This window comes from Pseudopodoces humilis, chromosome 7 (genome assembly GCF_049639895.1).
Source record: "Pseudopodoces humilis isolate 2021_Gansu_Grassland_sample_001 chromosome 7, ASM4963989v1, whole genome shotgun sequence".
NCBI classification, from domain to species: domain Eukaryota; kingdom Metazoa; phylum Chordata; class Aves; order Passeriformes; family Paridae; genus Pseudopodoces; species Pseudopodoces humilis.
Window position 1 is genome coordinate 693355 of NC_142206.1, and position 22636 is coordinate 715990.

The window sequence follows — 22636 nt, forward strand, 5'->3', positions numbered from 1 at the left end:
ACCTCTCAGAAACTGGAGGGAAATTCTGAGAAGGAACCTTCATCCCAAATGAAATGTGAAAGCCTGGAAGGCTTAATGAAGCTGGCAAAAGAGAATCACATGTACTCTTTTAAAAAAGAACTGAGTTTGCTTCCTGATTTGTTGGTTTTTACCTACCCAGACCAGACATCTGTCTGTCTGTCTGTCTGTCTGTCTGTGGAGGGGTTTTTTTCCCTGCCAATTGAAAAAAAAAAAAAAAAGAAAAAAAGAAAGGAACAGCAAACAAGTCACTGAGGGACTTGGGAGCGGCTTTGGACTTTAAAGAAAGTTCAAGGCAAAAGGCATTTAATTTGTTTTGCATACATGAAAATCAAATCATAGCATTTCTCCCATCTTTTTTTGTGAACAGCATTACTCCTGCTCCTTTTGTGTGCATGCCATGTTTGGTTTAATGGAGAAATGAGAAAAGAAAATAGATTCTTTTTTTGGAGGCCGAGTACTAATGCAGAAACATTAAAGGCAGGCACATTGTTGTCAGCCAGTTTGCATATTTATTTACTTTTACAAATGGTTGGCTTGGAGTCAGCAGTTAATGGAATGAGAATGATGTTCCTGTACAGATCATTTCCTGAGAAACATTTTCAATTACAAACATATCTCTGCTTTTCTTCCCTCATTTGTTATGTCTCGGAGAATAAATGGGGAGTAGCATTTACAACTTAAGGTTTATGTTCTGAAGACAATTTTAACAATGATCCCCACATAAAAAGGCCCTTTTGTAGTTGCAGACATATGTTTATGATGTTTTGTGCTGTGAATATCAAATTTCTGGTGGACGCTGTGTCACACTCTGCAAACTTGTAAACATCTATAAATCCATTGGATCATTTTAGTACCATGTGTAATGCAGATTTATTGTCTTTTGTGTGGATTTCTTTTGTTTCTGAGTTAAAGTTGAGCTGCCAGAATCCATGTTTAATGAATTATGTGTTCCAGAAAATTAGGCAGTGCTATTTTAGATTTATATTTTCTTTTCCCTTTGTGGACTTACAAGATGCACATGCACAGGTATTAGAAATTAACTTTTTGGATAGGTGGCCCAGAAAGCAATTATGTAAGCTTGCTTGACTAAATAGTATAATTCTATAAAAACCTGAACTATGACTTTTGGAAAATGTTTTTGCTCTCTTTTTTCTCTCATTCTCCAGCTGTCTCAAGTAATTTGGGTCCGTTTTCTCACTCACCAGTACAAATCCAGAATTACCCAGTGGGATGACATCAGTTTCTAGAACTGGGGTGTGTGAGAGGGAGCAGGAGCCAGGCTGAGCCAGTGGGCTGGTCCAAATCAGCACAAATCCACAGAGATTTATCTGGGTGGATGCACTCACACTCAAATCTGCATTATGGACCATCAAGGCAGGAGAAGAACCAAGCTGCTCTTGTGCACCAGTGGTTACAAAAGCAAACCATCGAGGTCATGGGCATTCACCAGAAATTTGCACCCAGTCAAGGGAATGTGAAAGCAAAACCCCATTCATCTACATTTGGCTCAGCTATAATTGAGTGTATGTCTTATACAGGAGCAGTGAAGACATTTTGTGCTGAAAATCAGCATTTTTCTAATCTGGCTGTAATTTCTGGCTGCATATCTCAATGTACATAGCGTAGGCATGCATGTTTGAGTGTGGGCATACAGACAAATCCCTAGGGTTATTCTGGCAATATGATGTCTGCACTAGCCTTCCAAATGGTGCTTGTTCCAGGAAAAAATAGCTTAAGGTAGAGACATGACATGTAAAACTGTAGCAGTTTAAAATATCAGGTAGATTTGGACTTTCTTATAGAAAGCTTAAACTCTTGGAGTCGTATGAATGTCAGCAAATCCCAGCTTCCACAAAAAAACAAAAAACAAAAAAAACCCCACCAACCCCAAAACAAAACAAAAAAACAAACAAAACAAAAAACACCAAAACAAAACAAAACAAATAAAAATCCCCAATAAATTAAAAAAAAAAAAAGAAAAAAAAAAATAAAACCAAACCCAACCCAATACATGTGAAACCTTCAAAATGATGAAGAGCTTGAATGGAAAACCCTTATGCTAGAGAAAGAAAGGCAATTAAAGACCAGCAGAAATGTTTTGTATGTGTGTATGTCTGTAGGTGTATCTCCATCCATCTAAACCTCCTGGGTATGAAGGATTGAGGTTAGCAGCTGTGTGGCACTGTGCTGCTCCAAAATGATGCTTTGGTTCTAATCAATCACACACTTTCAGAGCTCATCCATTCCTTACTCAGTAGTTTTAATTTTATAGGTACAGAAGCAGTTAGATGGGGAAGACATGGCTGCAGCACTCAGAGGAGAGGCTGTTTTATCTGCATCTTGCTGTATTTGTTTTGTGGTTCCTCAGATGGATATAAAACACATCTAAACCACAGAGAGTGCGCTGGGTGATGTGGCGTTGCTGAGCTCAGTTAAATAATGAGCTGTGCTTCATTCAAATCAGAATAACTCTAAGCCCTGAATACTAAATAGGGCAGCAAAAAGCCTTCAACACACAAAATAAATGAGTAAAAAAGCCAAATGAAACTGTCTAATAAATCCAGCGTGGAGCAACAGGCTGCATGTAGAGGAGGAATTAAGGCAATTTGGAGCGTGCGGGCAGCGCTCCGCTCTCAGATGTGCAGCTGCAGTGGATGCACACATCACAGGGCAGGCTCTGTGCAGCACACACCTGCCTTTGATAGCACAGGTTTATGACCTCGCAATCCTGGAGCATCTAAAGCAGCAGCAATTCCATCCAGCTTCAAACAGCTGCTGGAGCTGCTGTGGATACAGGCTCCCTGGGGCCAGAGTTGGTGCTGGCATGATGGGAGGAAGGCTGCTGACAGCTGATAGCAGTGGGGCTGCACTTGATTACATCACAAGAAATCTGGCACGTGGAGCTGAATCAGAAGTCTGAGCAGAAATGTCCATTCCTCATCCAGAGTTAAAACAGGGACTCCAGCATTGCCGATCCACAGAGATTTGTCTGGCCCAGATGTAGCTGTTGCTTTTCAGGGTCGTGCTTTAAAAGTGCATTCCCCCAGTTCCACTCAGCATGGTGACTGGAAAAACCCCTTAAGGACTGGGTTTTGCTGTCCTGTCCTAAGGGATGAAGTCCCTGATCTTCCCAGTATCAGCACCATGAGTGTAGCTGCTGAGCTGGGCTGGGGCTGGGTCGCAGCAGAGGGTGAGAACACCGAGGGGTCTTATCAATAATTGATTATTAATCAATAATTATCAATAATTGACAATTAATAATTGTCCAGGGGCCAGGCACACAGCCCTGGCTGCTGTCCTTGGCAGGAGCAGCTCCCAGTGCCCTGCCCTGGCTGCTGGCAGCCTGGGTGGTGGGGATGAGCTGCTGCAGGTGCATCCCATCCCCTCCTCCCTTCCTGCTCTGGGGCTTGGACTGCAGCTCCTGCTGATGCTCCAAAGCCATTCCTCACAGAATTGTTACAAGAAATTAGATTATGTTACGTTAATTTCAGCTGCTGCAAAAATTGCCCCAATACTGTGTTTTTTCTTTTTATTAAAATACTTATTGCTGAAGTGATTTCCATGAAAATTAATTAAAACAAATTAATGAAAAGCAGCTGAAAAATGGACTCCTCTACTGAAACTGTGGTATGCAAACTCTTAACCTCAATCACATATTTGTGGTTGCTCTATAAACACCTAAGTGTATAGCAGTGATTTGTCACGGTGTTTTTTTGATGGAAATTCTTAGAAAGTGAGGCTACATAATACATTTTCTCTCAGTTTACATACAGCTTGCTATAATGCACTTACCTGCTCTGTTTAGCAGTGGGACTGATCTGCAGTTACAGCTTTGCTCTTCAGTAGGGGGAAAGAAATGAAAAAGATGCTGTTGGGTGCAGAGTTTCTCCATCATGTTTTCTGCTTGAGGGGGGCAAGAGGAACCTTTGTTATGGGCTCATAGCAGCCTGGGGCGTGGGTTGTGCCCTGCAGAATGCAGAGGCTGAGGGAGAGCTGTCCTCTCTGAAAGCTGGATCCAGGTGGGATCCGGTGAGCCATGGCAGATCCCAGTCTGGATCGTCTGGAGGCATCAGGGGAGCTTCTGCAAACAGCTCTGGCAGGTGTGGCAGGTGTCTGTGCTCACAGCAGTGTGCAGAAAGCAGAGCTTAGCCCCTGCTGTGCAGCAAATGCAACACTTGCATTCTAGAACACGTCAATGTTTCGGTTCCCCGTGTATATTTATTATTATTTGTATTTCATGGTCCCTTTTGGCGCAGGGATGTGGCAGGGGTTTGTTTGCTTTCTCTGAGGATGTGAGGGAGGTCATGCTATGAAAGGCAGAATGTTGTGCACGTTAGAGGACAGGAATGGCCAGGTTCAGTGGGCCTTGGGAAGAATTCCTTACATAACTTTCAACCTGGAGAGGTGCACTCGGTCTCCGTGGAGAATTGTGAGCAAGCTCTGCCAGCGGGCTGCCCCTGGAGAGGGGAACCAAAAGCTTTCATCAGTGTTCCTCCCTTGGAAACCAGCTGGCTGCTTTCTCCAGTGTGCCCCACCCTGGCACAGCACCCAGCCCTTTGGGACAGGACAGCTCAGGGGGGGCAGCTGGCTTGAACAGATTCTATTTACTGTGCCCCCCTTGGGACTGATGTGAGAAAATCCCACGTTTTCTGCCTGGGGAGCTCTGTGTGGAAGCCCTCCATGAGCTGAACATTTCAGAGCAGAAGGACCTCCACAGGGAGGCTTTCTACCCGCTGACATTTCTGTGCCCATAACCATTCTGAACAACAACAACAACAAAAACACCAACAAAAAACAAACAAACAAAAAATATCAAAGAGGTTAATGAAACCAGCAGTGATTTTCTCTAAGGAGTGCTGGCAGTTTCAACAATTGCCATTAAGTGCAAGCAGTTCCCCAGACTGTACATCCTAGGCCAACTTCATCCTTGCTGTAACTCCTCAGAACTCAGTGGAGTCACATGAGGGATTCATTTGGTGCATTGCTTTCAGCCATGGGTTTTGGAGAATATACAACAACTGAGGGAACTATTATTGTCAGCATTGTTTCTCCAGAGCTGCTCAGTGTTTGTGTGCTGCAGATACATCAGCAGGGTGAGTGTGTGGAGTGAAGTTACGGGCTCAGCATTGAGGGTAGTGGGTTTTTCAGTTCTTTTTTGTACCACTAAAAGCAATAAGTGATCTAGCAGCCATTATTGCTGCCAGCCTTACATGGATGCTTGGATACAGCTACACAGATTGTTGGAGCGTGCACAGAAACATTTCACATGGCAGACCACAAAACATTTCATGGGGAGTAGAAAATACCTGGAAATCTCAAAGTCCTGTTTTATCACACCGGCTGACTGATGATCACAGTGTTCATGCAAATTTAGCTATACTTATTGCACCAAGTAAAGCTAATTTATGAGGCAGACATGAGGGTAGAGACAAGACAGAAACTTCAGAGGACTTCTGTGTTTCCTTAAAAACCAAAGTGTCTCTGTAATTTTCAGAATAAGCTGAGGAAAGCATCAGCTGGCAAATCTGAATTGTTGGATAGTGAATCTTGCATCTGCACATAAATCAGATATTTCAGGACATGTCAGAAGGTGTGGACAGCCTCCTGAATCTTTAGGCTGTATGTAGGATTGTTGCATCAAGCTGTTGAAGTTTAAACTCTGGCTGGGACAGATGAGCTAACAACCAGCCCTGTTCAAGGTGTGTGCCCTGGAAATGGGGTGGGCACATTTCTTACTGGTCATGGATGGGACAGCAAGCCCCTTTCCTGGTTTAGTAAATCAGCTTTGCACTGATGTCTTGTTCACAAAGCAAGGCACAAACTGGTGTGATCCCCACCCTGGATCCCTCCCTGCTCAGGGTTGTGTGCTGGCTTGGTGGGGCTTCTTGCCCTCTGCCAGGGAGGCTGTTTGGGCAGTGAAGGAAGGGTTTTGTCTCTGTATCCTGTTAAAGTTTGGGTCATCCAGAGGAGTGGATGGGGTTTCTCCGGCCTGTGCTGGGGACAGAAGAGTGACAGGCTTCCCTTTACACCACTTCTCTGGATCCTTCTGCTCCTTTCTTCTCAAGAACGTTGATTTTTACAGAATTTGGGGACTTTGAGACCTTGTCCATATCTCCTGGCTGCTGCTGGCATCTCCAAACTGTGGGGTCTCGGATTACTTCCCCATTGCTTTGTCCAAGTTCTTTCTCAGCCTTGCCTCCACACTCTCAGCATCCTGCACTGTGTCTTGCTGCTGTGATTTCTGCCCTGAAAGGCCAAGAGCACAGGCCAGCAGCATCCTGCAGGCTGCTCCAGCTGGGCAGTGCAGCCCCAGCAGCATCAGCAGCAGAATGTGCCGTGTGCTGCAGCTGCACCTCCAGTCTGGGATGGTTCCTCAGCCTGGGAACCCCTGCCTGGGCCACACCAGCTCTGCCCCAGGAGATGCTCCAGAGCCTCGGTGACACTGACAGCAATAACCATCTCCCTCAGCTGAAAGGATTCATTGGTGTTAAAATGTCACAACCATTAACATGCAAGTGAGCCTTTTAAAAATCTGAGGACAATGGGCCATATCCTGGAAGAGATTTGAGGTAATTGTGTTGGTTCCAGCACGATTATCCACGAACAATGTTCTCATACAAGTAAAGGTTTGTTGGCTGGGCCTCTCATTTTTGTTAGCTTTACTTTACTGCTGTAATTACACCCAGTGGCTTATCTAATAGAGTCGTGTTCTTATAAAGAAATTAAGACAATTAATGCTACTTTTAGTGAGAGTGAAATAGTAAGTAAAATTAAATTGAAATTTGACCAAGCTTTTCTTTTTTTTTTTATTTCCTAGTGTCTGAATTACAGGAAGAAGGGATAAATGCCATTAACTTACCTCTCAGTCCCATTCCATTCGAACTAGACCCTGAGGACACTATGCTAGGTAATTCACAGCAATTTTACATCTCAACGTGAAAGCCTGGTGTAAAATGAAGTGTTGTGCCTGGGATAGTTTCTAATGTTTTTCTTTTAAACCTTCCAGAGGAAAATGAAGTCCGAACAATGGTGGATCCAAATTCAAGAAATGATCCAAAATTACAAGAATTGATGAAGGTAATGAAAGCATGTAAACCCTCTCAGGGAAGTGGAGCTATTTTTTAATGCCATCCCTGCCTCTTTCACTTGAGCCCTTCAAAGCACAAGTTGGATGTGAGTTAGTTGGAACCACGGGGTGCATACATCCCAGTGAAATGGGGAGGTCATTTGTGCCACTATCTCTCTCTAGATGTGGCACAGGGAGACTTCAAAATTTCTGTTAAAATCCTGAGTCCAGAGTCTAAGATCCCCAATCTAGGATCACACTGGCTTTCCCTTGTCTTTGGGATTCTTGGGGTTTGGACTTGAGCAGGACGCATCATTAAAATCAACTTCAGCGCCTTTTGCTTCACGGTAAGATGTTAAAATGCTACTGGAAGCAAGGGAAGATTTCAATCCAGAAAACACTGCATCAGTTAGTGTTTGTCTAGACCTTGTGGTGCATTGGCACAGCCCCCTCAGATGAGCCTCCCTGAGTCTTTCCTGTTTGCTCCTGCAGGTTTGTCAGGCTGCATTTTGAGCCACTGCAGCTTTGCTATTCTTCCTGCTAAGAGAAACGACATGTGTTTTAAATTGCAAGTGAATAGTGCATAATACTGCCAAATTTGTGTTTCCCACATAGGTATTAATTGACTGGATTAATGATGTGTTGGTAGGAGAGAGGATTATTGTGAAAGACTTGGCTGAAGACCTGTATGATGGACAAGTACTGCAGAAATTATTCGGTAAGAGAAAAGCCACGTGCGCAGCGTTGGGGCGCTTTGTCAATAAGTGTTCTTGTTCCTGCCCAGGAATCATCTTACATTTGTGCCACTAGGGGATGTAAAAATATTGTGTATGATATAAAAATATAATATATAAAAATAGCACTGTGTCCCGAGCCCCCTGGGCTGTGTGTGCAGCCCCAGTGCAGTGTGATGGGAGCAGCACAGAGCCTGCCTGGGCTGCACAGCCAGGGCTCTTGTCCTGGCAACAGCATTCACCCCAATTACATTTATTATCTGCACATGGGCTGCACAAACTTCACCCTGTTACGAGTGGAAAGTAAGTTTGAAGGCATTCTCAGGAGCGTGGTGGATGTTTTTAATCTCTGCTCATTCCATGCTATAGTTTGTTCACATCGCAGGGTTCCTCTGGAAAGTTGGAATTTCTTTCTGGTTTGATGTCTGGCTTTTAACATGACTGAGGTAATGGTGCCCAGTGGACTGCAAACTGAGCTTCAGCTGAGAAACAGATAGGGAAAAGAAACTGCTAATGCAGAGTTGGCATGTGCTTTTTACACTGTTGGCTTGAAAGCCATTTTCTTAGTTATTACAGCTCATAAAGTCTCCAGTAAATTTCTTTCCAGTATCCTAAATGAGTCTTGAAACATCATGTGAGCACTTCTAATAAAGACTTCACAGACTATTCCCTTCTATGAATGGTTAAGCTATTGAATATATTGTGATGGACTGGATGTGCCCAGACTGAGCAATTGGATGGCCATGGGCAGACCTCCAGTCACTTCACCCAAAATTCAAACAATGTGCAGTAGGCACAGCCTGACTCTAAATATGCATCTAGTGATCCAGCATTTATTGACTTCAGAGGAATCTTTTCCATTGCCCTTATTTCCTTGTGGATCTGGTCTCTGATTACCAAATCTTCAGTCTTGTGGTGAGACTTTGCACAGACTGATTTCTGAGGAGGCAAAAGAAACTTATGGAGATGGCAGCTCTTGGGCAGGATTAGGAGATGGCAGCTCTTGGGCAGGATTAGGAGATGGCAGCTCTTGGGCAGGACTCTTAGGATAGTCTCTTATGTTGGTAGTTTAGGCTCACTCCCTTTGGGGAGATACTCAGTTGGCTTTGATGGGAACAAGATCAGCTCTTAGCAAATAAGATATCTCTGAACAAGATATTCTTTTGTAGAAGTCAATTGGTAAGTGACCAAGCATTTTGTTTCTGGTGCTGCTATATTTTCATTGCTTGCTCTTTAAGGGTAAACAATAAACCATGTATGTATATACACAGCAATGTACTAATTGTAACAAACTGGTTCATAAATTATTCTAAAATCTACTACAAATTTGGAGTGCAGAAAATGGCTGTGGTTTCACAAAGAGAAATTGCCTGAGGTTTTAGCTGTTTTCATGAAAACTTGTTGGCCTTTCTGTGATGCATCCTCTGCCTCTATGAATATGGAATCACTTCTGTTTTATCACTAATAGGCCAAGTAAAATTTTTATCTCCTGGGTCAGAGGTAGAAGCTGGTAGGCTGAGACTGATGAAATAAATCTGAAAGTTGGTGTCTGTTTCCTAGCTTTGATGGCCTGCTTGCATGCAGAATAACCTTTATCTGGTGCTGCCTAAAGGGAGTTGCAGCAAATGTTTGTCAGCCAGTGGTGTGGCACAGAGCAGTGCTTGGCCTTCCCCTTGTCAGTGTGCACCTGAAGGCAAAATGGGAACTCACCTCTAGCAGCTCAGAAGTGTGGAGGGAAAGTGGCTCTGGGGAAAAAAACTTCGATATAAAATGAGCAAGTCTGATGTCTCCTGAATGTACCTCTGGTGTGTGGAATGTCTTTGTGTTCTTCATGGAGCTGACATTTGGTTTTCCTCCATTTTTTCTTCTATCACTTCAGAGAAGCTTGAAAGTGAGAAGCTGAATGTTGCAGAAGTTACTCAGTCTGAAATTGCTCAGAAACAGAAGCTACAGACAGTGCTTGAGAAGATCAATGAAACCCTTAAACTCCCTCCAAGAAGCATTAAGTGGAATGTTGACTGTAAGTTCTGTTTGCTGTACTGTTCTCATTTGTTGACAGCTGGGGATCTGTAGGTGCCACCTGGAATTCTGAAATATCCAACAGCAAGGGAGGGCTGAAACCTGGGATTTATGGTAGGAACTGCTCTGAAGGGCACTGCCAGATGTGCCACTCCACCCTCTCTACTGGTGCTCAGCCCTCAGTGTGAGTTAGGTGTCCTCAGAGTCCATCCAGGTGTGGTGGCCTTGCTCTCGAGTCCATCCAGGTGTGGTGGCCTTGCTCTCAAGTCCATCCAGGTGTGGTGGCCTTGCTCTCAAGTCCATGTGCCTGCCAGCTGAAGTCTGGAGTTGCTAACCTGCTTTGTTGAAACAGAGAGCAGTGGATGGACATGAGGAGAGTTAGGCCCAAGAACTGTGGGTGGAATTTGCAACAGAGATATGAGTAATATTTCTGACCGTTGCAGGCTGAGTCTGAACCACCAGTTTTGATTATAAAACTCTCATCAAGACTGGTTCTGCACCCTTCCTGTTCTGTTGTATTAAGAATGAACATAGCAGTATCTAACAGAAATGCCTTCAGAGGCCCAACACAAGACACTTCAGTGGATATGTATTGCACAAAGCAGGTTATCAGATTTAGGACATCAGGCCTCTTAATCTGTTTTAAGTTTGGTTTTCAGAATCATTTCATGTTGGTGAATCCTTGACCAGTACATGACATTTTCCCTGTCTCCTGTACCTGTCTCGTGCTGAGCAGTTTTGTATCCTGTTCCATTCACAACTAATGAGTAAGAAGGAGAGAAATATCTCGAGGGGGGAAGAGTGAACATTTGGCAATTTGACTTTCCCCTTTCTGTGGTCCTGCTGAATTTTTTGTCCCCTCCTTTTTCCAACCTCCCCCGAGTTTTCTTTCCATTCTCTGTTGTGCAGCTGGAGGTGGAGTGTTTGGAGCAGCCTGACAAATTAAGTTCTAGCTCTAATGTAATGTTTTACATGTGTTTTAGAGCTGGAGACAGAGACAGCAGCAGCTGGGCCCAGCTGTGGCACACACTCTGGTATCTTGGTGGTGTTCTGCTGCAGCAGCTTATCCCTGAGCACTCCAGCAGCCTCTGCCAGCAGTGCCACATTTTCCTGAGTGTGTATCTCCATGGCAGAGCTGAGACTTGCACTGCAGGATTATGAAGAAGGGTGTTTTAGGGAAACTGATCGTGTTTCAGCAGTGCAGGAAGGTAGTGCTTCATGATTAGTTCAAGTACAAGAAACCCAAGTGCACTGCAGAGTCAAAGATCTTTTAGGAGTACTAAAACAGAGTAGAATAAGAAGAAAGGCAATAATAAGGATTGGAAATTATCCACATTCATGCCAATGATTTGATACTTGATCAGGGATTTCCTACAGTTTGGCTTTTGATGTCTTGTAAGTTGTGTTAGTGTCAACTACCCATGTTTGAAACCTGCTGCAAAAAAGCTTCAATAACAGAACTAGAACAGCTTCATGAGGAATGTTTGAGTCATTGAGTTTAATAAGCTATTGCTTAAGGCTTGTGCCAAAACAGGCTCATTTATCATCCTGCAGACATTGTGACACTTAAAAATGAATAAGTGCATGTTATGAGTACAAAAATATCTTTCTGATAGTCCATAAATCCTTATTGAAATAAAGGGAATAAAAGAGAGGCAAGGAGAATGCAGAGACAGCACTTAAACTGTCGTGCATAAAATCTGGCTTTTGGATTAGCTTTAGAGTTCCATCTCCAGAAGCCTGTGGCATCCAGACGTGCTGCAGAGCGTTGGTGCTGACGCATCTTGCAGGAGACCACTACAGATGGGACTCCTTAAAAGTGCCCCTGGCTCCAGGTGGCAAGAGGAAAAGACTCCCATAATCCCTGCATCCTAAGCAGAAGTCAAAATCCGTGCCCTGGTTATTTGCAGTTGGTAACTTGTGCTTTTAATGTCTATTTCAGCTGTTCATGCTAAGAGTCTGGTGGCCATACTTCATCTTCTGGTTGCATTGTCTCAGTATTTCCGAGCACCAATCCGGCTCCCTGACCACGTGTCCATTCAGGTGGTTGTTGTGCAGGTAAGAGGGAGCCCTGAACAGCTCTTGGCAGTGTTGTGAAGTTGGCTGAGGGGTTTCTTGAAAAATGCATCTGCAGTTTCTGGCTGGGCGAGCACGCTTTGGCTGGCAGGGAACACGGGAGCATCTTCCCTCTGACCGTGCCTCAACCAGAAAAAGGCACCAGTGCTGTCCCAGATCGAGCTGTGCCTCACAGCATCTTACTCTGACTGTGACATTAAAAATATATGAAACATTATTGTTGTTGGAATGTGTTTATCACCCAGTACGATCTCTAGAATTATTGTTTTCCCCATTTTTTGACGCTCTTCTCACTTGTGTAGAGATTCAAATCATTCTTGGCACTGAATGATGAATTGTCACTGTTTATTACATTCACATTCATGTTAGGTGACTAACTATTCTTTTTCAGCCCTGTGCATGCTAATTTAGTCTGATTACAGTGTTGGTTTTCTCAAAAGCATGCAAAAAAATCCCCGTCAACTAAATCTTTTGTCAGTCTCCTTATTAGAGCCTCATCCATTGAAACTCCTCATGTTTTTCTGTTCATCATTTTTCTTTCAGCTGAACTTGTGCTTTCTCTATCTTACTTGGCCTCTTCCCATTTAATCTGCTTTTCTTTCTCTTCAATTAACTTTGCCTTTATTTTTCACACTGCAACTGTCTTTATTTTTGTCTTTGAACTGATGTTACCCTGAAGTAACTGGTTGAAAGAGCTATTGCTCAAGTTTTATGTGGCTGAAAATCTGCAAGACAGATCTGAGAAAGTAAACATTCTCTCCTAGAATTCAAATAGGACAAGTTTTGTAGCTTAGGGAGAAATGTGAAGGAGGGTCTCTGGTAAAAGTGTCGCTGATGTCTGGCAGTGACTCACTGACTCAGATTCTGCTTCAGGGGTTTCTCTACAGATGATGAAGGAGGATCCCTGAGAATCTGCACTTCTGTGTCCAGGGCTTCAAAGGAACATAATTCCTTTGGCTATTATAAATGTATTATTTGCACTGCTTTATCTCAAAGCTCCACCAAAACCAGCTTAAGAAATCTGGAGTGCAGTAAGCAGGGCATCTTTATGCTGAAAAACTAAATGAGAAAAATGACACAGTCCTAAAGGAAAGAACCAGAACCTCTGCTGTCATTCCATACCTCCAGACAAATTCCAGGTGAAATCAGTGGGCATAATTGTCCTCTTGTTAAAGAGGCTGATGTAGTTCAGCAGCAAATCCACTGAACTCAGTACAGATAAAGCAATTTAAAACAATAAGTGGTGGGAGAATCTGGCTCACTCTTAGTTCCACAGCTGCAGCTCAGTGCCAGTGCTTTGCAGGGAAAGCAGTCAGACCAGAATAAAATCCAAGTAATGGTGAAGGAGATTCTGTCCTGCAGACCCTGACCTTGGTGAAAGGCAGTCAGTGGAGCTCCAGAGCTCTGCTGATTCCTGTTACCAGGGGATGGGGGCCAGTGTATTTGCTGGAATTGTTTGAGACATTTCACATTTTTATTTTAAGGTGGGTGAGGTTTTTTATTTTTATAAATCTGTCTTTCACGTCCTGTGGGACTGATTCTGTATCATGCATCGTGTTCCCTTTGAACTCACAGGAGTTTTAATCAGCCATCAGCAGATCCTAAAGCCTAATTTAGCACTCAGACTTGCACACCTCATGTTCCAAACACTCCTGCATTCTGTAATTGAGCCTAGGGAAGTTTAACAGACTCTGCAGTAGCTGGTTTTAAATTCTGCTGGGTGTGGTTCGATAAAGAGAACAGGAGAGAGACAGAAATAAAAGAACAAAGTACTTTTATGAACTCTTTTAAGAATGACTCCCTTAATTCATTTCATGATTTTGCTAGGCATAGAAACACATAAAATGTGAGGGTTGCTGTGTTGGCTGGATGCAGTTTATTGAAATAGAAAAGAAAGATATTTGTGAAACAGAAAATGTGCTCATGTCCAGCAGGTAATCAGCCTAGCTCTTCTGAAAGCTTGTTTCCTTTGGCTGTTTTGTACAAAAGCTGTTAGCAATGAGAGTGATACCAAATCTGGGTTTAAGCTGGTTTAGGGAAAAAATGTGATAGTTGGACCTTTTGTAGCTACTCTACTATTTTCTTTTCCTGCCTTACCAGTAGAATAAATAACTTTGAACAAAGCCCAGGCTTTGTTTGATCCTATCTACTGAAATGACTGAGAGCTTTTTTGGAGAGCTGGGCCTTGTCATCATTTTGCCTCTTCTTAAAAATGATGAATTTCTACCATTCAGGAATGGTCAGATGAAAATTGTTTGTGTCCAAGAGATGGAAGTCAGAGAGTGTAAGAATGCATTGGCAGAGCAGCCAGAATGGCTTCAGCACGTTCTTGGGTGCATAAACTGCACTTAGGCAAAGCTAGGAAATGGTTGAGGTTAGATGAGTGTGTAAACCACACCTTTGATCAGAGATCACTGCTCTCACTGCCTGGGAAGGTCTGAAATGTTCTGGAGCAGCTTTGCCTCCAGGTTCCAATGAAGTCTTCTCTGAACCTGCCACAAATGTGTTTGTTCTTTCAAGCTCCAGAATAATTCTGCATTTCACGGTGGTGGGGCAGTTCTGAAACGTGGTCCTCCAGGTGAAATGAGTTGTAACAAGACACAGACAAAAAGCCATCCAAATAATGGCCAGATTTTCAGACTGGGACTTTGTGGGGGAAATGAAGCAGTTGGTCCTCAGTTACATAAAAATGCTGACACAGAAGGAGATAAGAAGAGGTCTTTTCTATTTCCAGATGTGCTACCCCAGTTTCAGATTAATTTTATTTTGTTCTAGGTGTAGTTGGCAATTTTAAATGGCAAGTGATTAGGAATATCTTCAGGGCCTTCTGTGAAGTCTTTCAGCTGTGAGGGAAGAAAATGCCAAGCCTGTTCACCAAAGGTCTTCTGTCCTCACTGGAATGCATGTCCAGCTTTTCTTTTTAATGGGGGATCTTGATTCGTGCCTCATTTCTCAGTGACTTTCAAACAGTTGATGTTGATTTTTATAGTTTGTTGTTTCAATTTTAGCCACTGTTGCCATTAAGGAAAGGAACAGCTTTCTGTATTTTTTGGAATATTGTGTCATTCTCTGTCTAGTACAAGACAAACCTCACAATAGATGCTAAGACCAGTGCTCTAAGGTCCATTCCTTTGGGAATTTGCCTGTCTCTTTACGAATCAAAGGTGTAGGAAGGTCTGTCTTGACATGTGCTGGTCAAGTAAGGGGATGCACGTTGTGTCTGGGCAGTGTGGAAATCCCATCAGTGTTGGTGCTCAGGTGCCAGACCCCAAAACAAGGGCTTGGGATCATTTTGGTTTGGGTTTTCTTGTTTGTTTTTGTTGTTATTGTCAACATCAGGATTAAGGTGCAGATGTTTTTGTTTTGCTATATATAAATCTGCAGTTCACCAGAAAGGGAAATATCTTTAATAGCAGTACAGGAGTATATTTCGGGCAGTTTTGTGTGCTTGCAGAGAGCAGGTGAAGAGCATTAGGAACCTTTTTGTGCTCCCGTGTTCCCAGTCTGATCAGTGAAAACTGCAGCTGGCCCTGCTGTGACGCTCAGCCCCTGTGGGAGATGAGAGCACCTTGCTGCACAAGGCATCAGTGGCATGGCAGAGCCATCATGAGGAGGAAATAAAAGTTTCCTTTCACCCTGCAGCAAGGGAAGAATAAACAAAAATACCAAACAGAGCGGAATTCCAAGCTGAGTTGGCACAAACCAGGCTGTGACTTGAAGTTACTTCAGTGGGTACTGGAGGCTGGACATGGAAATAGCCCTAAATTCTGTCTTTTCTTCAGCCTTTGAAGCTGTGTGACAGGCAGTGCCTCTGCAGCTGTTCTGTGCCCCCTCCTCCTGTACATAACACCCTGGATGCATTTTTTACCATGTGCAAGATACTCAGAAACAGGACTTTAAAAACCAGCACAAAACCCCCAAAACTGTCATCTGGCTGAAAGGAGAGTTCACATCACTCCCAGTGCCAGTCTGGAGTGACCCCCAGGGCCAGGTTCACCTTTTCTTGCAGAAATAAGTGTATTTCTTGATACATTTTGGTAATGCAGTGTAGAAGGAAAAATAAATCAAGAAATAGATTTTAGCAGTGCAGTGTAGAAGGAGTAGAGGAGCCTGGCTCTGCCCTCAGCACATCACATCACACACTGAGGGCTGCCTCGGGTAGGGATGTGCTGCCTTCTCCAAGGGAAAAGCAGGGAAAAGCAGCAGCCCCAATTCACATGTCATGAAGGTCTTTTCTAAAAGGTTATTCTCCTTTTCTCTTTCCCACATAGAAGATGAGTCTAGGACCAGCATAAATCTATTTTTTCTCATTTCCTTGTGTGACAGGGAGTGAGGAATCATGAGTAATTGCCTAATGTCTAGACTTTAAATGGAGTTGTCAGCATTTCCCCGACTTTTCTCTCTGTTCTGTGAATTTTTAGTGATACCAGCGAACAGAATTGACAGAGAGAACACAGAGAGAGGCAAAACATATGTGTGGTATTTACTGCAGCCCCAGATGAGTGTGATCAGCAAACTGAAACAATGTCAGACTCTTCCCAGTGCTTCATTCTGCAGCTGAGTCAAAGAGCAGTGCTTGGAGTTGGCTCCTGGGCACAGGCTCTGGACAGAGCCCCCTCAGCACCTGCAGGGAAGGGCTGCAGAACATCTGCAGAACATCTGCAGAGCATCAGGGTCACTGCTGGAGCAGGCTGCCAGTGGGAATGGAAGCTCCATTTTGCCTTCTGTCAGAGCTCTTTGTCTGCAGAGAAAGGAAACACTGAGGCAAAAAAAGCACCAAAAACCAGAGTATGAACAGGGCAGACAGAACAAACAGCCTGGAAGGAAGATTTTTGCAGAAGAGAAGCATGGGCACCATCTGCCAAGCTGTTCATTGAAATACAGGGCTTAATTCAGCTCACCTAGACATACCTCCACTAAAATACTTACATATGTGTTTGGGTGTTTCAAATGTCTCCCTGAACTGGGGCCTTTAAAAGAAAAGTGAATTAAGAACAATGGAGAAAGGAAAAGAAATACTTCCTTCTGCAGGTGGAGTTTTGGGTTTCTTGGTAATGTATAAAAGAGTTCTCTGAAATACTTGCAAGGTAAAATATTGTGTTACTGAAAATCGGTGTAGGAAAAGTTCTTATTCTGCAGGTTTCTTATCGAGTTCTGTTTGTGGATCACATTATGTTTGCTACCCTCAGCATCAGACTCCTCTGAGAAAAATGTCCCTTTTTTTCCTTTTTCCAGAAACGAGATGGAATCCTCCAGTCTCGACAAATCCAAGAGGAAATAACTGGTAACACCGAGTATGTCAACACCACATTTGCCAGCAGTCCAGTAATTGAGCACAGATGTGTCTCAGCAACTCAAACATTTGCTGATATTTAGATTTCAGGATTGGGGTTCCAGGGAAGATGATGCATCAGGCAGTGACTGCATTTTAGCCTTTTCAGGAGCTGCAAACAAGCATCTAAAAATACAAGAGGGGGAGGAAACAGGTGGGGAACTAAAGGCAGGGCTTTAGATGTGTAAAATGGTGGTGGTAAGCCCTGTATGTGCCACCTCACTGAACATTTTAGAACAGGAAAGCTGTTCCAAACCAAAAGAGAGCAGCAATAGAATATCCTGGTTTCTAATTGAATGGAGGGAAGCTGCACTGCTGATTTATGATTAATCTGTATGGATTTATGTGTGATAGTTACTTGGAGGATCAACTGGAGCCAAATCCTGCAGTCCTGAAGAACCCAGCCCAAGCCTTGTTTGGGCTGGATTTCTGTTGAGGTTGGTGTGGCAGATGCATCTTCAAAGCAGAGGGAAAAGTTTCCACAAAATCGATGTGAAAAAGCCTTCTTTACTCAGGCAGGGTGTGCTGATTCGGTTCAAAGTAGGGAATGAGAGACCTGTGAGACTGTGGTGAAGCCAAGAGATATTATTCTGATAAACTCCAGACCAACCCAGATCCTCAGCAGAAGTAACTTGGTGAAGTTATTCACAGAATTCTCCTAATTCCATGAATCTACTCCAGTATTCCCCAAGCTGAAGGTGTTACCATGTGTGCTGGGGATTTTTTGTGGGTCAGTATCTGCAATTGAATTATCTGTAACTCTTTTGTTCTTTTCTTTTCTGTTTTTCCCACAGGGCATTATCAGGAAGGCATGGTGAGTACATTTGATTCTTGTCTCTCTTCTTGAGGCAGCCAGAGTGTGCATGAGTTCTGCACTGGCTTTGATCAAATGGCAAGGAAGGAGAGGATTTCAAGTTGCCCTGGCAAATATACACCACAGGCTGCTGTGGCAGTTAACAAAGGGGGGAAAACCCATTAAAATCACTCTGAGCATCTTTAAAACAAATTTCATTGCTTTTCAGCACTTGTTAATTTGCATGTGCTTTGTGGTTTAACCTCCAGAACATCACTGCAGTGGTGTTAATGATCATGAGTTCCCAGCATAACGTGGAATGGTGTCTTATCACGAGCCAGCTGGTGAATTTTGATATTCTGCATCCATTGCCTGCTTTAAAGATGTTGAGTCAGTGTTCAGCAGGCCATGCCAGGCCCTGTGCCTCGTGTGTCTCACTGCCAGGACTGAGGGTGGCCAGAAACACTCACCTGAGCCTTGCTTGGTGTAAAGTCTGCCTTCTACAAATGCCTCTGGATCTACTCTAGCCTTTGGTTTTCTCCAAAGTGAGGGATATGAATGGTTATTTGTTGTCACTCAGGTGATTGTTGAACAGAAATTGCTCAGGAAAGGCTTGGGTGCCTTTTTATAAATTTTTCTGTTTTCTTCAGAAGGTGACAGCACCCCAGCCATGCTGCCTTAGGTTGGCTGTCCTGCTGACAGTGCCCTGAACTGCATCTGAGAATGGCCCAAAACATCTGTACAAAGGATTGTGTTGCAGATGTGTAATCATAAACTGCTTGAGGTGCTTGATAATGCAGTCAGGGGTCTGTGGGGCAGATCTTCCCCTGTAGATGTAGTGGCTGATGTAAAGTCACGTTCTTCTGCAGAAAATGATTTGGTTCCTCTGGCTGTTTAAGAATTTATGCATAAAGATACTGTTCTTTGCTCACTTTTGAGAAGCAGGGTCCTTAGGTAATCCAAATGCTACCTGAAAATGATGCTGTCTTGTGAATAACAGAGAAGTTGCCAGCAGCTGGCAGCAAGGGAGGAGGATGCAAACTCCCTGGTACTTGGGGTGCAGAGGCTGTATTGAACCTTTTTGCTGAGTGTGTTGTCTCTCATGAATGTGTTTGTTCTGCACTGGAACAACTGCTGCTCAGTATATTAATGGCCCTGGATGTTTTTCAGAAAGAGATGCATTCGACACTTTGTTTGACCATGCCCCAGACAAGCTCAATGTAGTGAAAAAGGTTGGAAGGTTTTTATTTTTAAAGTACCTAACGTGTTTGTGTGCATGCCTGTGTGTGTCAGATGGTGTGGGCGAGCTGAGTGTGTGGGGATGTAATGTATAGCTGCCATGCTTTGCATACATTAAATACAATTAAGCTTTATGCTTAAACACACAAAGTCACGATTATAATGTTACATTTTATTTAATGTTTAGCAGCATGAACTTAACTTTGGAGCACAGAACGACGTGCAGTTATCAAAGTTTCCATCAGGAAAGCTCTCACAAAGTGTATGTTGAGCAGAGCCCAGCTGGCACATTGACTGTACTGATGCCAAGGAGATATCCAGTTTGCAGCTGCCAGAGGTCTGACCCTGGAGTATTTTGGCTGCTGTCAGATTTGAGTGGAGTCCAATTACCCACTTCCCCATAGTCTGCTGACAATGTGGGGGTTTTCTGTGTTTTAACAGTGTATTTCTATACATACATGTATCACATTCGTTTTATTTCTGTTCTTCATTCTTGCAAAAAACAATTTAAAAACAATGTTTAATGTCACATTTCAGTTTCCAAACTTGGGGATTGTGTTGCAGTCTCTTCACTCGTGCAGGTTCTCCTCTGAGTGGAGCTGATACTGCTGGTGTTGAACTGCTGCCCTGCTGAATAGGCCTTCATTGCACTGTTTTCACGTTTCAGACTCTCATCACCTTTGTGAACAAGCATCTGAATAAACTGAATTTGGAGGTGACTGAACTGGACACTCAGGTAGAATTTTGTGGCCTTTCCTCGAGGGGAGAGGTAGCTGCACTGCATTAGGCACCCTGTCCTCAGCTTTATCCAGGAACTTCACTGAGTTACCGCTGAATCAGCTCCAAGATGTTCTTTCAGCAGGAGAAACCCTTCATTTCCAAATACCTTTGTGCAGAGAAGACCCTCACCAATGAAACATCTAAACGAGTTTTGTTAATTCCATTAGCATAAAAGCTAATTAGGAGCGCTGCCTCCCGGGTGCTGCGAGGAGGAGCTGTGTGTTCTGGGCAGGCAGGAATGCTGTGCAGTTGTTCTCTGCCCACCTTTGCAGCAGCCACAGGGGATCACAAAGCCCCCATTGAGGGGAAATTCGGGATTCTGGAGAGCAAAGCTGCTCAAGTGCACGGGAGGCTGTGCAGCTGGGCTGCAGGCTTGATTGCACCGCAGAAATCCTGGGCTGCAGGCTCTTCTCTCTTCTTCTCAGCTGCTAAACTGGCTGGAGAGAAGTTAAAGAAAAGCTTCATCCTGCTGTATTAATACCTCCCCATGTGAACAATCCCAGGAGTTATCATAAGAAAATGATGGGGCTGGGATCTGCACTATCAAAAACACCCAGGTGTCTTCAGGTCAGCCTTTATTTTATGTCTTGATTCGTGCTATTAAGAATCTCTGCTTTATTTAAGCACCTACCAATCTGTTAGAGATTTTTTTCAAAGGTACAATTAAGATTTAGCTATAAATCATTCTGTAAAGGCTTTCAAAAGGGCATTCCCTATTTCTGCTTATTGCATTGTTTACTCTGGGGGAAAACATTCAAATGCACCTAGAAACTCCTGAAGCATTTACCTGAAACATCATCCCTAAGATGAGAGATGTATTTCCATCAGCTGGAAGCAAATCCCCTGCCTCAGGGAGGTGCTGGGCTGCTGGCAGACCTGGTGCCACTGGGTAGGAGTGAGAGACCTGGGACAAAACCACAGAAATGTGGAGTGGTTTGGGTTGGAAGGGACCTTAGAGATCACCCAGTTCCCCTCCTCCTGCAGGGACAGCTTCCAGCAGCCCAGGATGCTCACAGCCCCATCCAGCCCTGCTCAGTTCCAGGCCTGGGGCTTCCCCTTCTCAGGGCAATCCTGTTCCAGTACCCCATTGTTCCATGAGGAAAGCACTGAGAGAGTTTCCAGAAAATGGACTGAGAAACTTTATTTTTTTTCCATAGTTTGCAGATGGAGTGTACTTGGTCCTGCTGATGGGTCTCCTGGAAGGCTATTTTGTTCCCCTGCACAGCTTTTTCTTGACTCCTGATAGTTTTGAACAAAAGGTAACTAGATTTCATTTTTCTGTTAAAAACAAACAAATAAATATGTCTGGTTGTAGAAGGATAACAAACAAATAAATATGTCTGGTTGTAGAAGGATAACACAAACTTCCCTGTGTAAGTTTGATGCAAGCAGCTGAAATCAAGAAAGGACCGTACTGGTTCAGCCACTCCAAGTATTTTAAAAAATCAGTAAGAGAAAATTATATTAATGATGGGGTGGTTAGCAAGTATTAACAGATTTTGGCAGCCATTGTGTGGTGCTGTCATTGAAGGAGACCTACTGTTCATTAATGTATATAGGTTTCATTAATGTATATAGGATTACACACAAGCATTGATGACAGAACTGATTTTTTGTGTGTCCAAAATCCAAGAATTTAACATTGGAAAGGTTTAATGGGCTTTGGAAGCATAAAGGCATATATGTACAATGTGTCAATTTAAGACCAGCATTACATCAGTGTCTGTAGCTGTCCAGGCAATTCATCTGTCTGTTCAAGACAAGAGCACTTCAGGGGCCATCATGGTCCAATTTTTGAACTTGCAGGAGGTGGGCTGTGCTTACTTGTAAGTAATCTTATTGAGAGTTATGTTAGTTCATGTTAACTTTCAGTTACCTTTATCTTTCTGCAACCTCCATCACCCAGAATCAGCAAAACAGTGGATTGTCTGGATTCCAAGGAGCAGATATACAGAGCCCTGACTATTTTTTCCTGCTGAATAACTGGGTCTTCGGCTTTAACTCTATCTTGTCTTGACCATTTGCAGTGCACAGGGTTCCCAAGAGTGACTGCCTTTGTTGTGTTGCCAGGTTGTCAATGTTTCCTTTGCGTTTGAGCTCATGCAGGATGGTGGACTGGAAAAACCAAAGCCAAGACCAGAAGGTACCTATGCTACTGTTTTTGTATCTCCTTAAAAATTTGTGCTGGATCCAGGTTTTATGGTGTGGCTAAATGAAGGTTAAGTTAATCCAACAGCAAAAGGCAAGGTACATTTTGTAGTGCTCGAGGAAATCTGTATCTTAAATGTGCTTTTTCCAAGTTGCAACGCTGCCTTTCTTCATTGGCCAAATAGAAACACAATATTCCCTGAAAGAGAGAGAACACAGTTGTGATTGGTGTCACTGACACATGTGAATTGCTCCAACTGCCCCATTTTCCTCCATCTCACATTTTCACACTAAACCTTGGGTATTCCAGTAACCTGTAGGATTTTTCACAAAAGAGGGAGATGCTGTGGAAGGGGAATTTCAGATGTTCTCACACATGCCTTTGAATGCAGGACCTGCCCATGCATATGTGAATTGGATACAGAGCT

At 43.5% G+C, this 22636-nt stretch overlaps 1 protein-coding gene across 4 annotated transcripts in view; it reads left to right on the forward strand.

Moving 5' to 3' along the window:
• The window catches only part of PARVA (parvin alpha), a 62867-nt gene that overhangs the window by 32637 nt on the left and 7594 nt on the right, over positions 1–22636 (forward strand). For all 4 annotated transcript variants that reach the window (XM_005531561.3, XM_088057608.1, XM_014260237.2 and 1 more), the window contains 11 exons: positions 6839–6928; positions 7028–7098; positions 7703–7805; positions 9701–9841; positions 11783–11898; positions 17152–17210; positions 18043–18062; positions 19212–19273; positions 19948–20016; positions 21218–21319; positions 22131–22203. In XM_005531561.3, coding sequence (XP_005531618.1) covers positions 6839–6928; positions 7028–7098; positions 7703–7805; positions 9701–9841; positions 11783–11898; positions 17152–17210; positions 18043–18062; positions 19212–19273; positions 19948–20016; positions 21218–21319; positions 22131–22203 — 906 coding nt within the window. The remainder of the gene's footprint in view (positions 1–6838; positions 6929–7027; positions 7099–7702; positions 7806–9700; positions 9842–11782; positions 11899–17151; positions 17211–18042; positions 18063–19211; positions 19274–19947; positions 20017–21217; positions 21320–22130; positions 22204–22636) is intronic.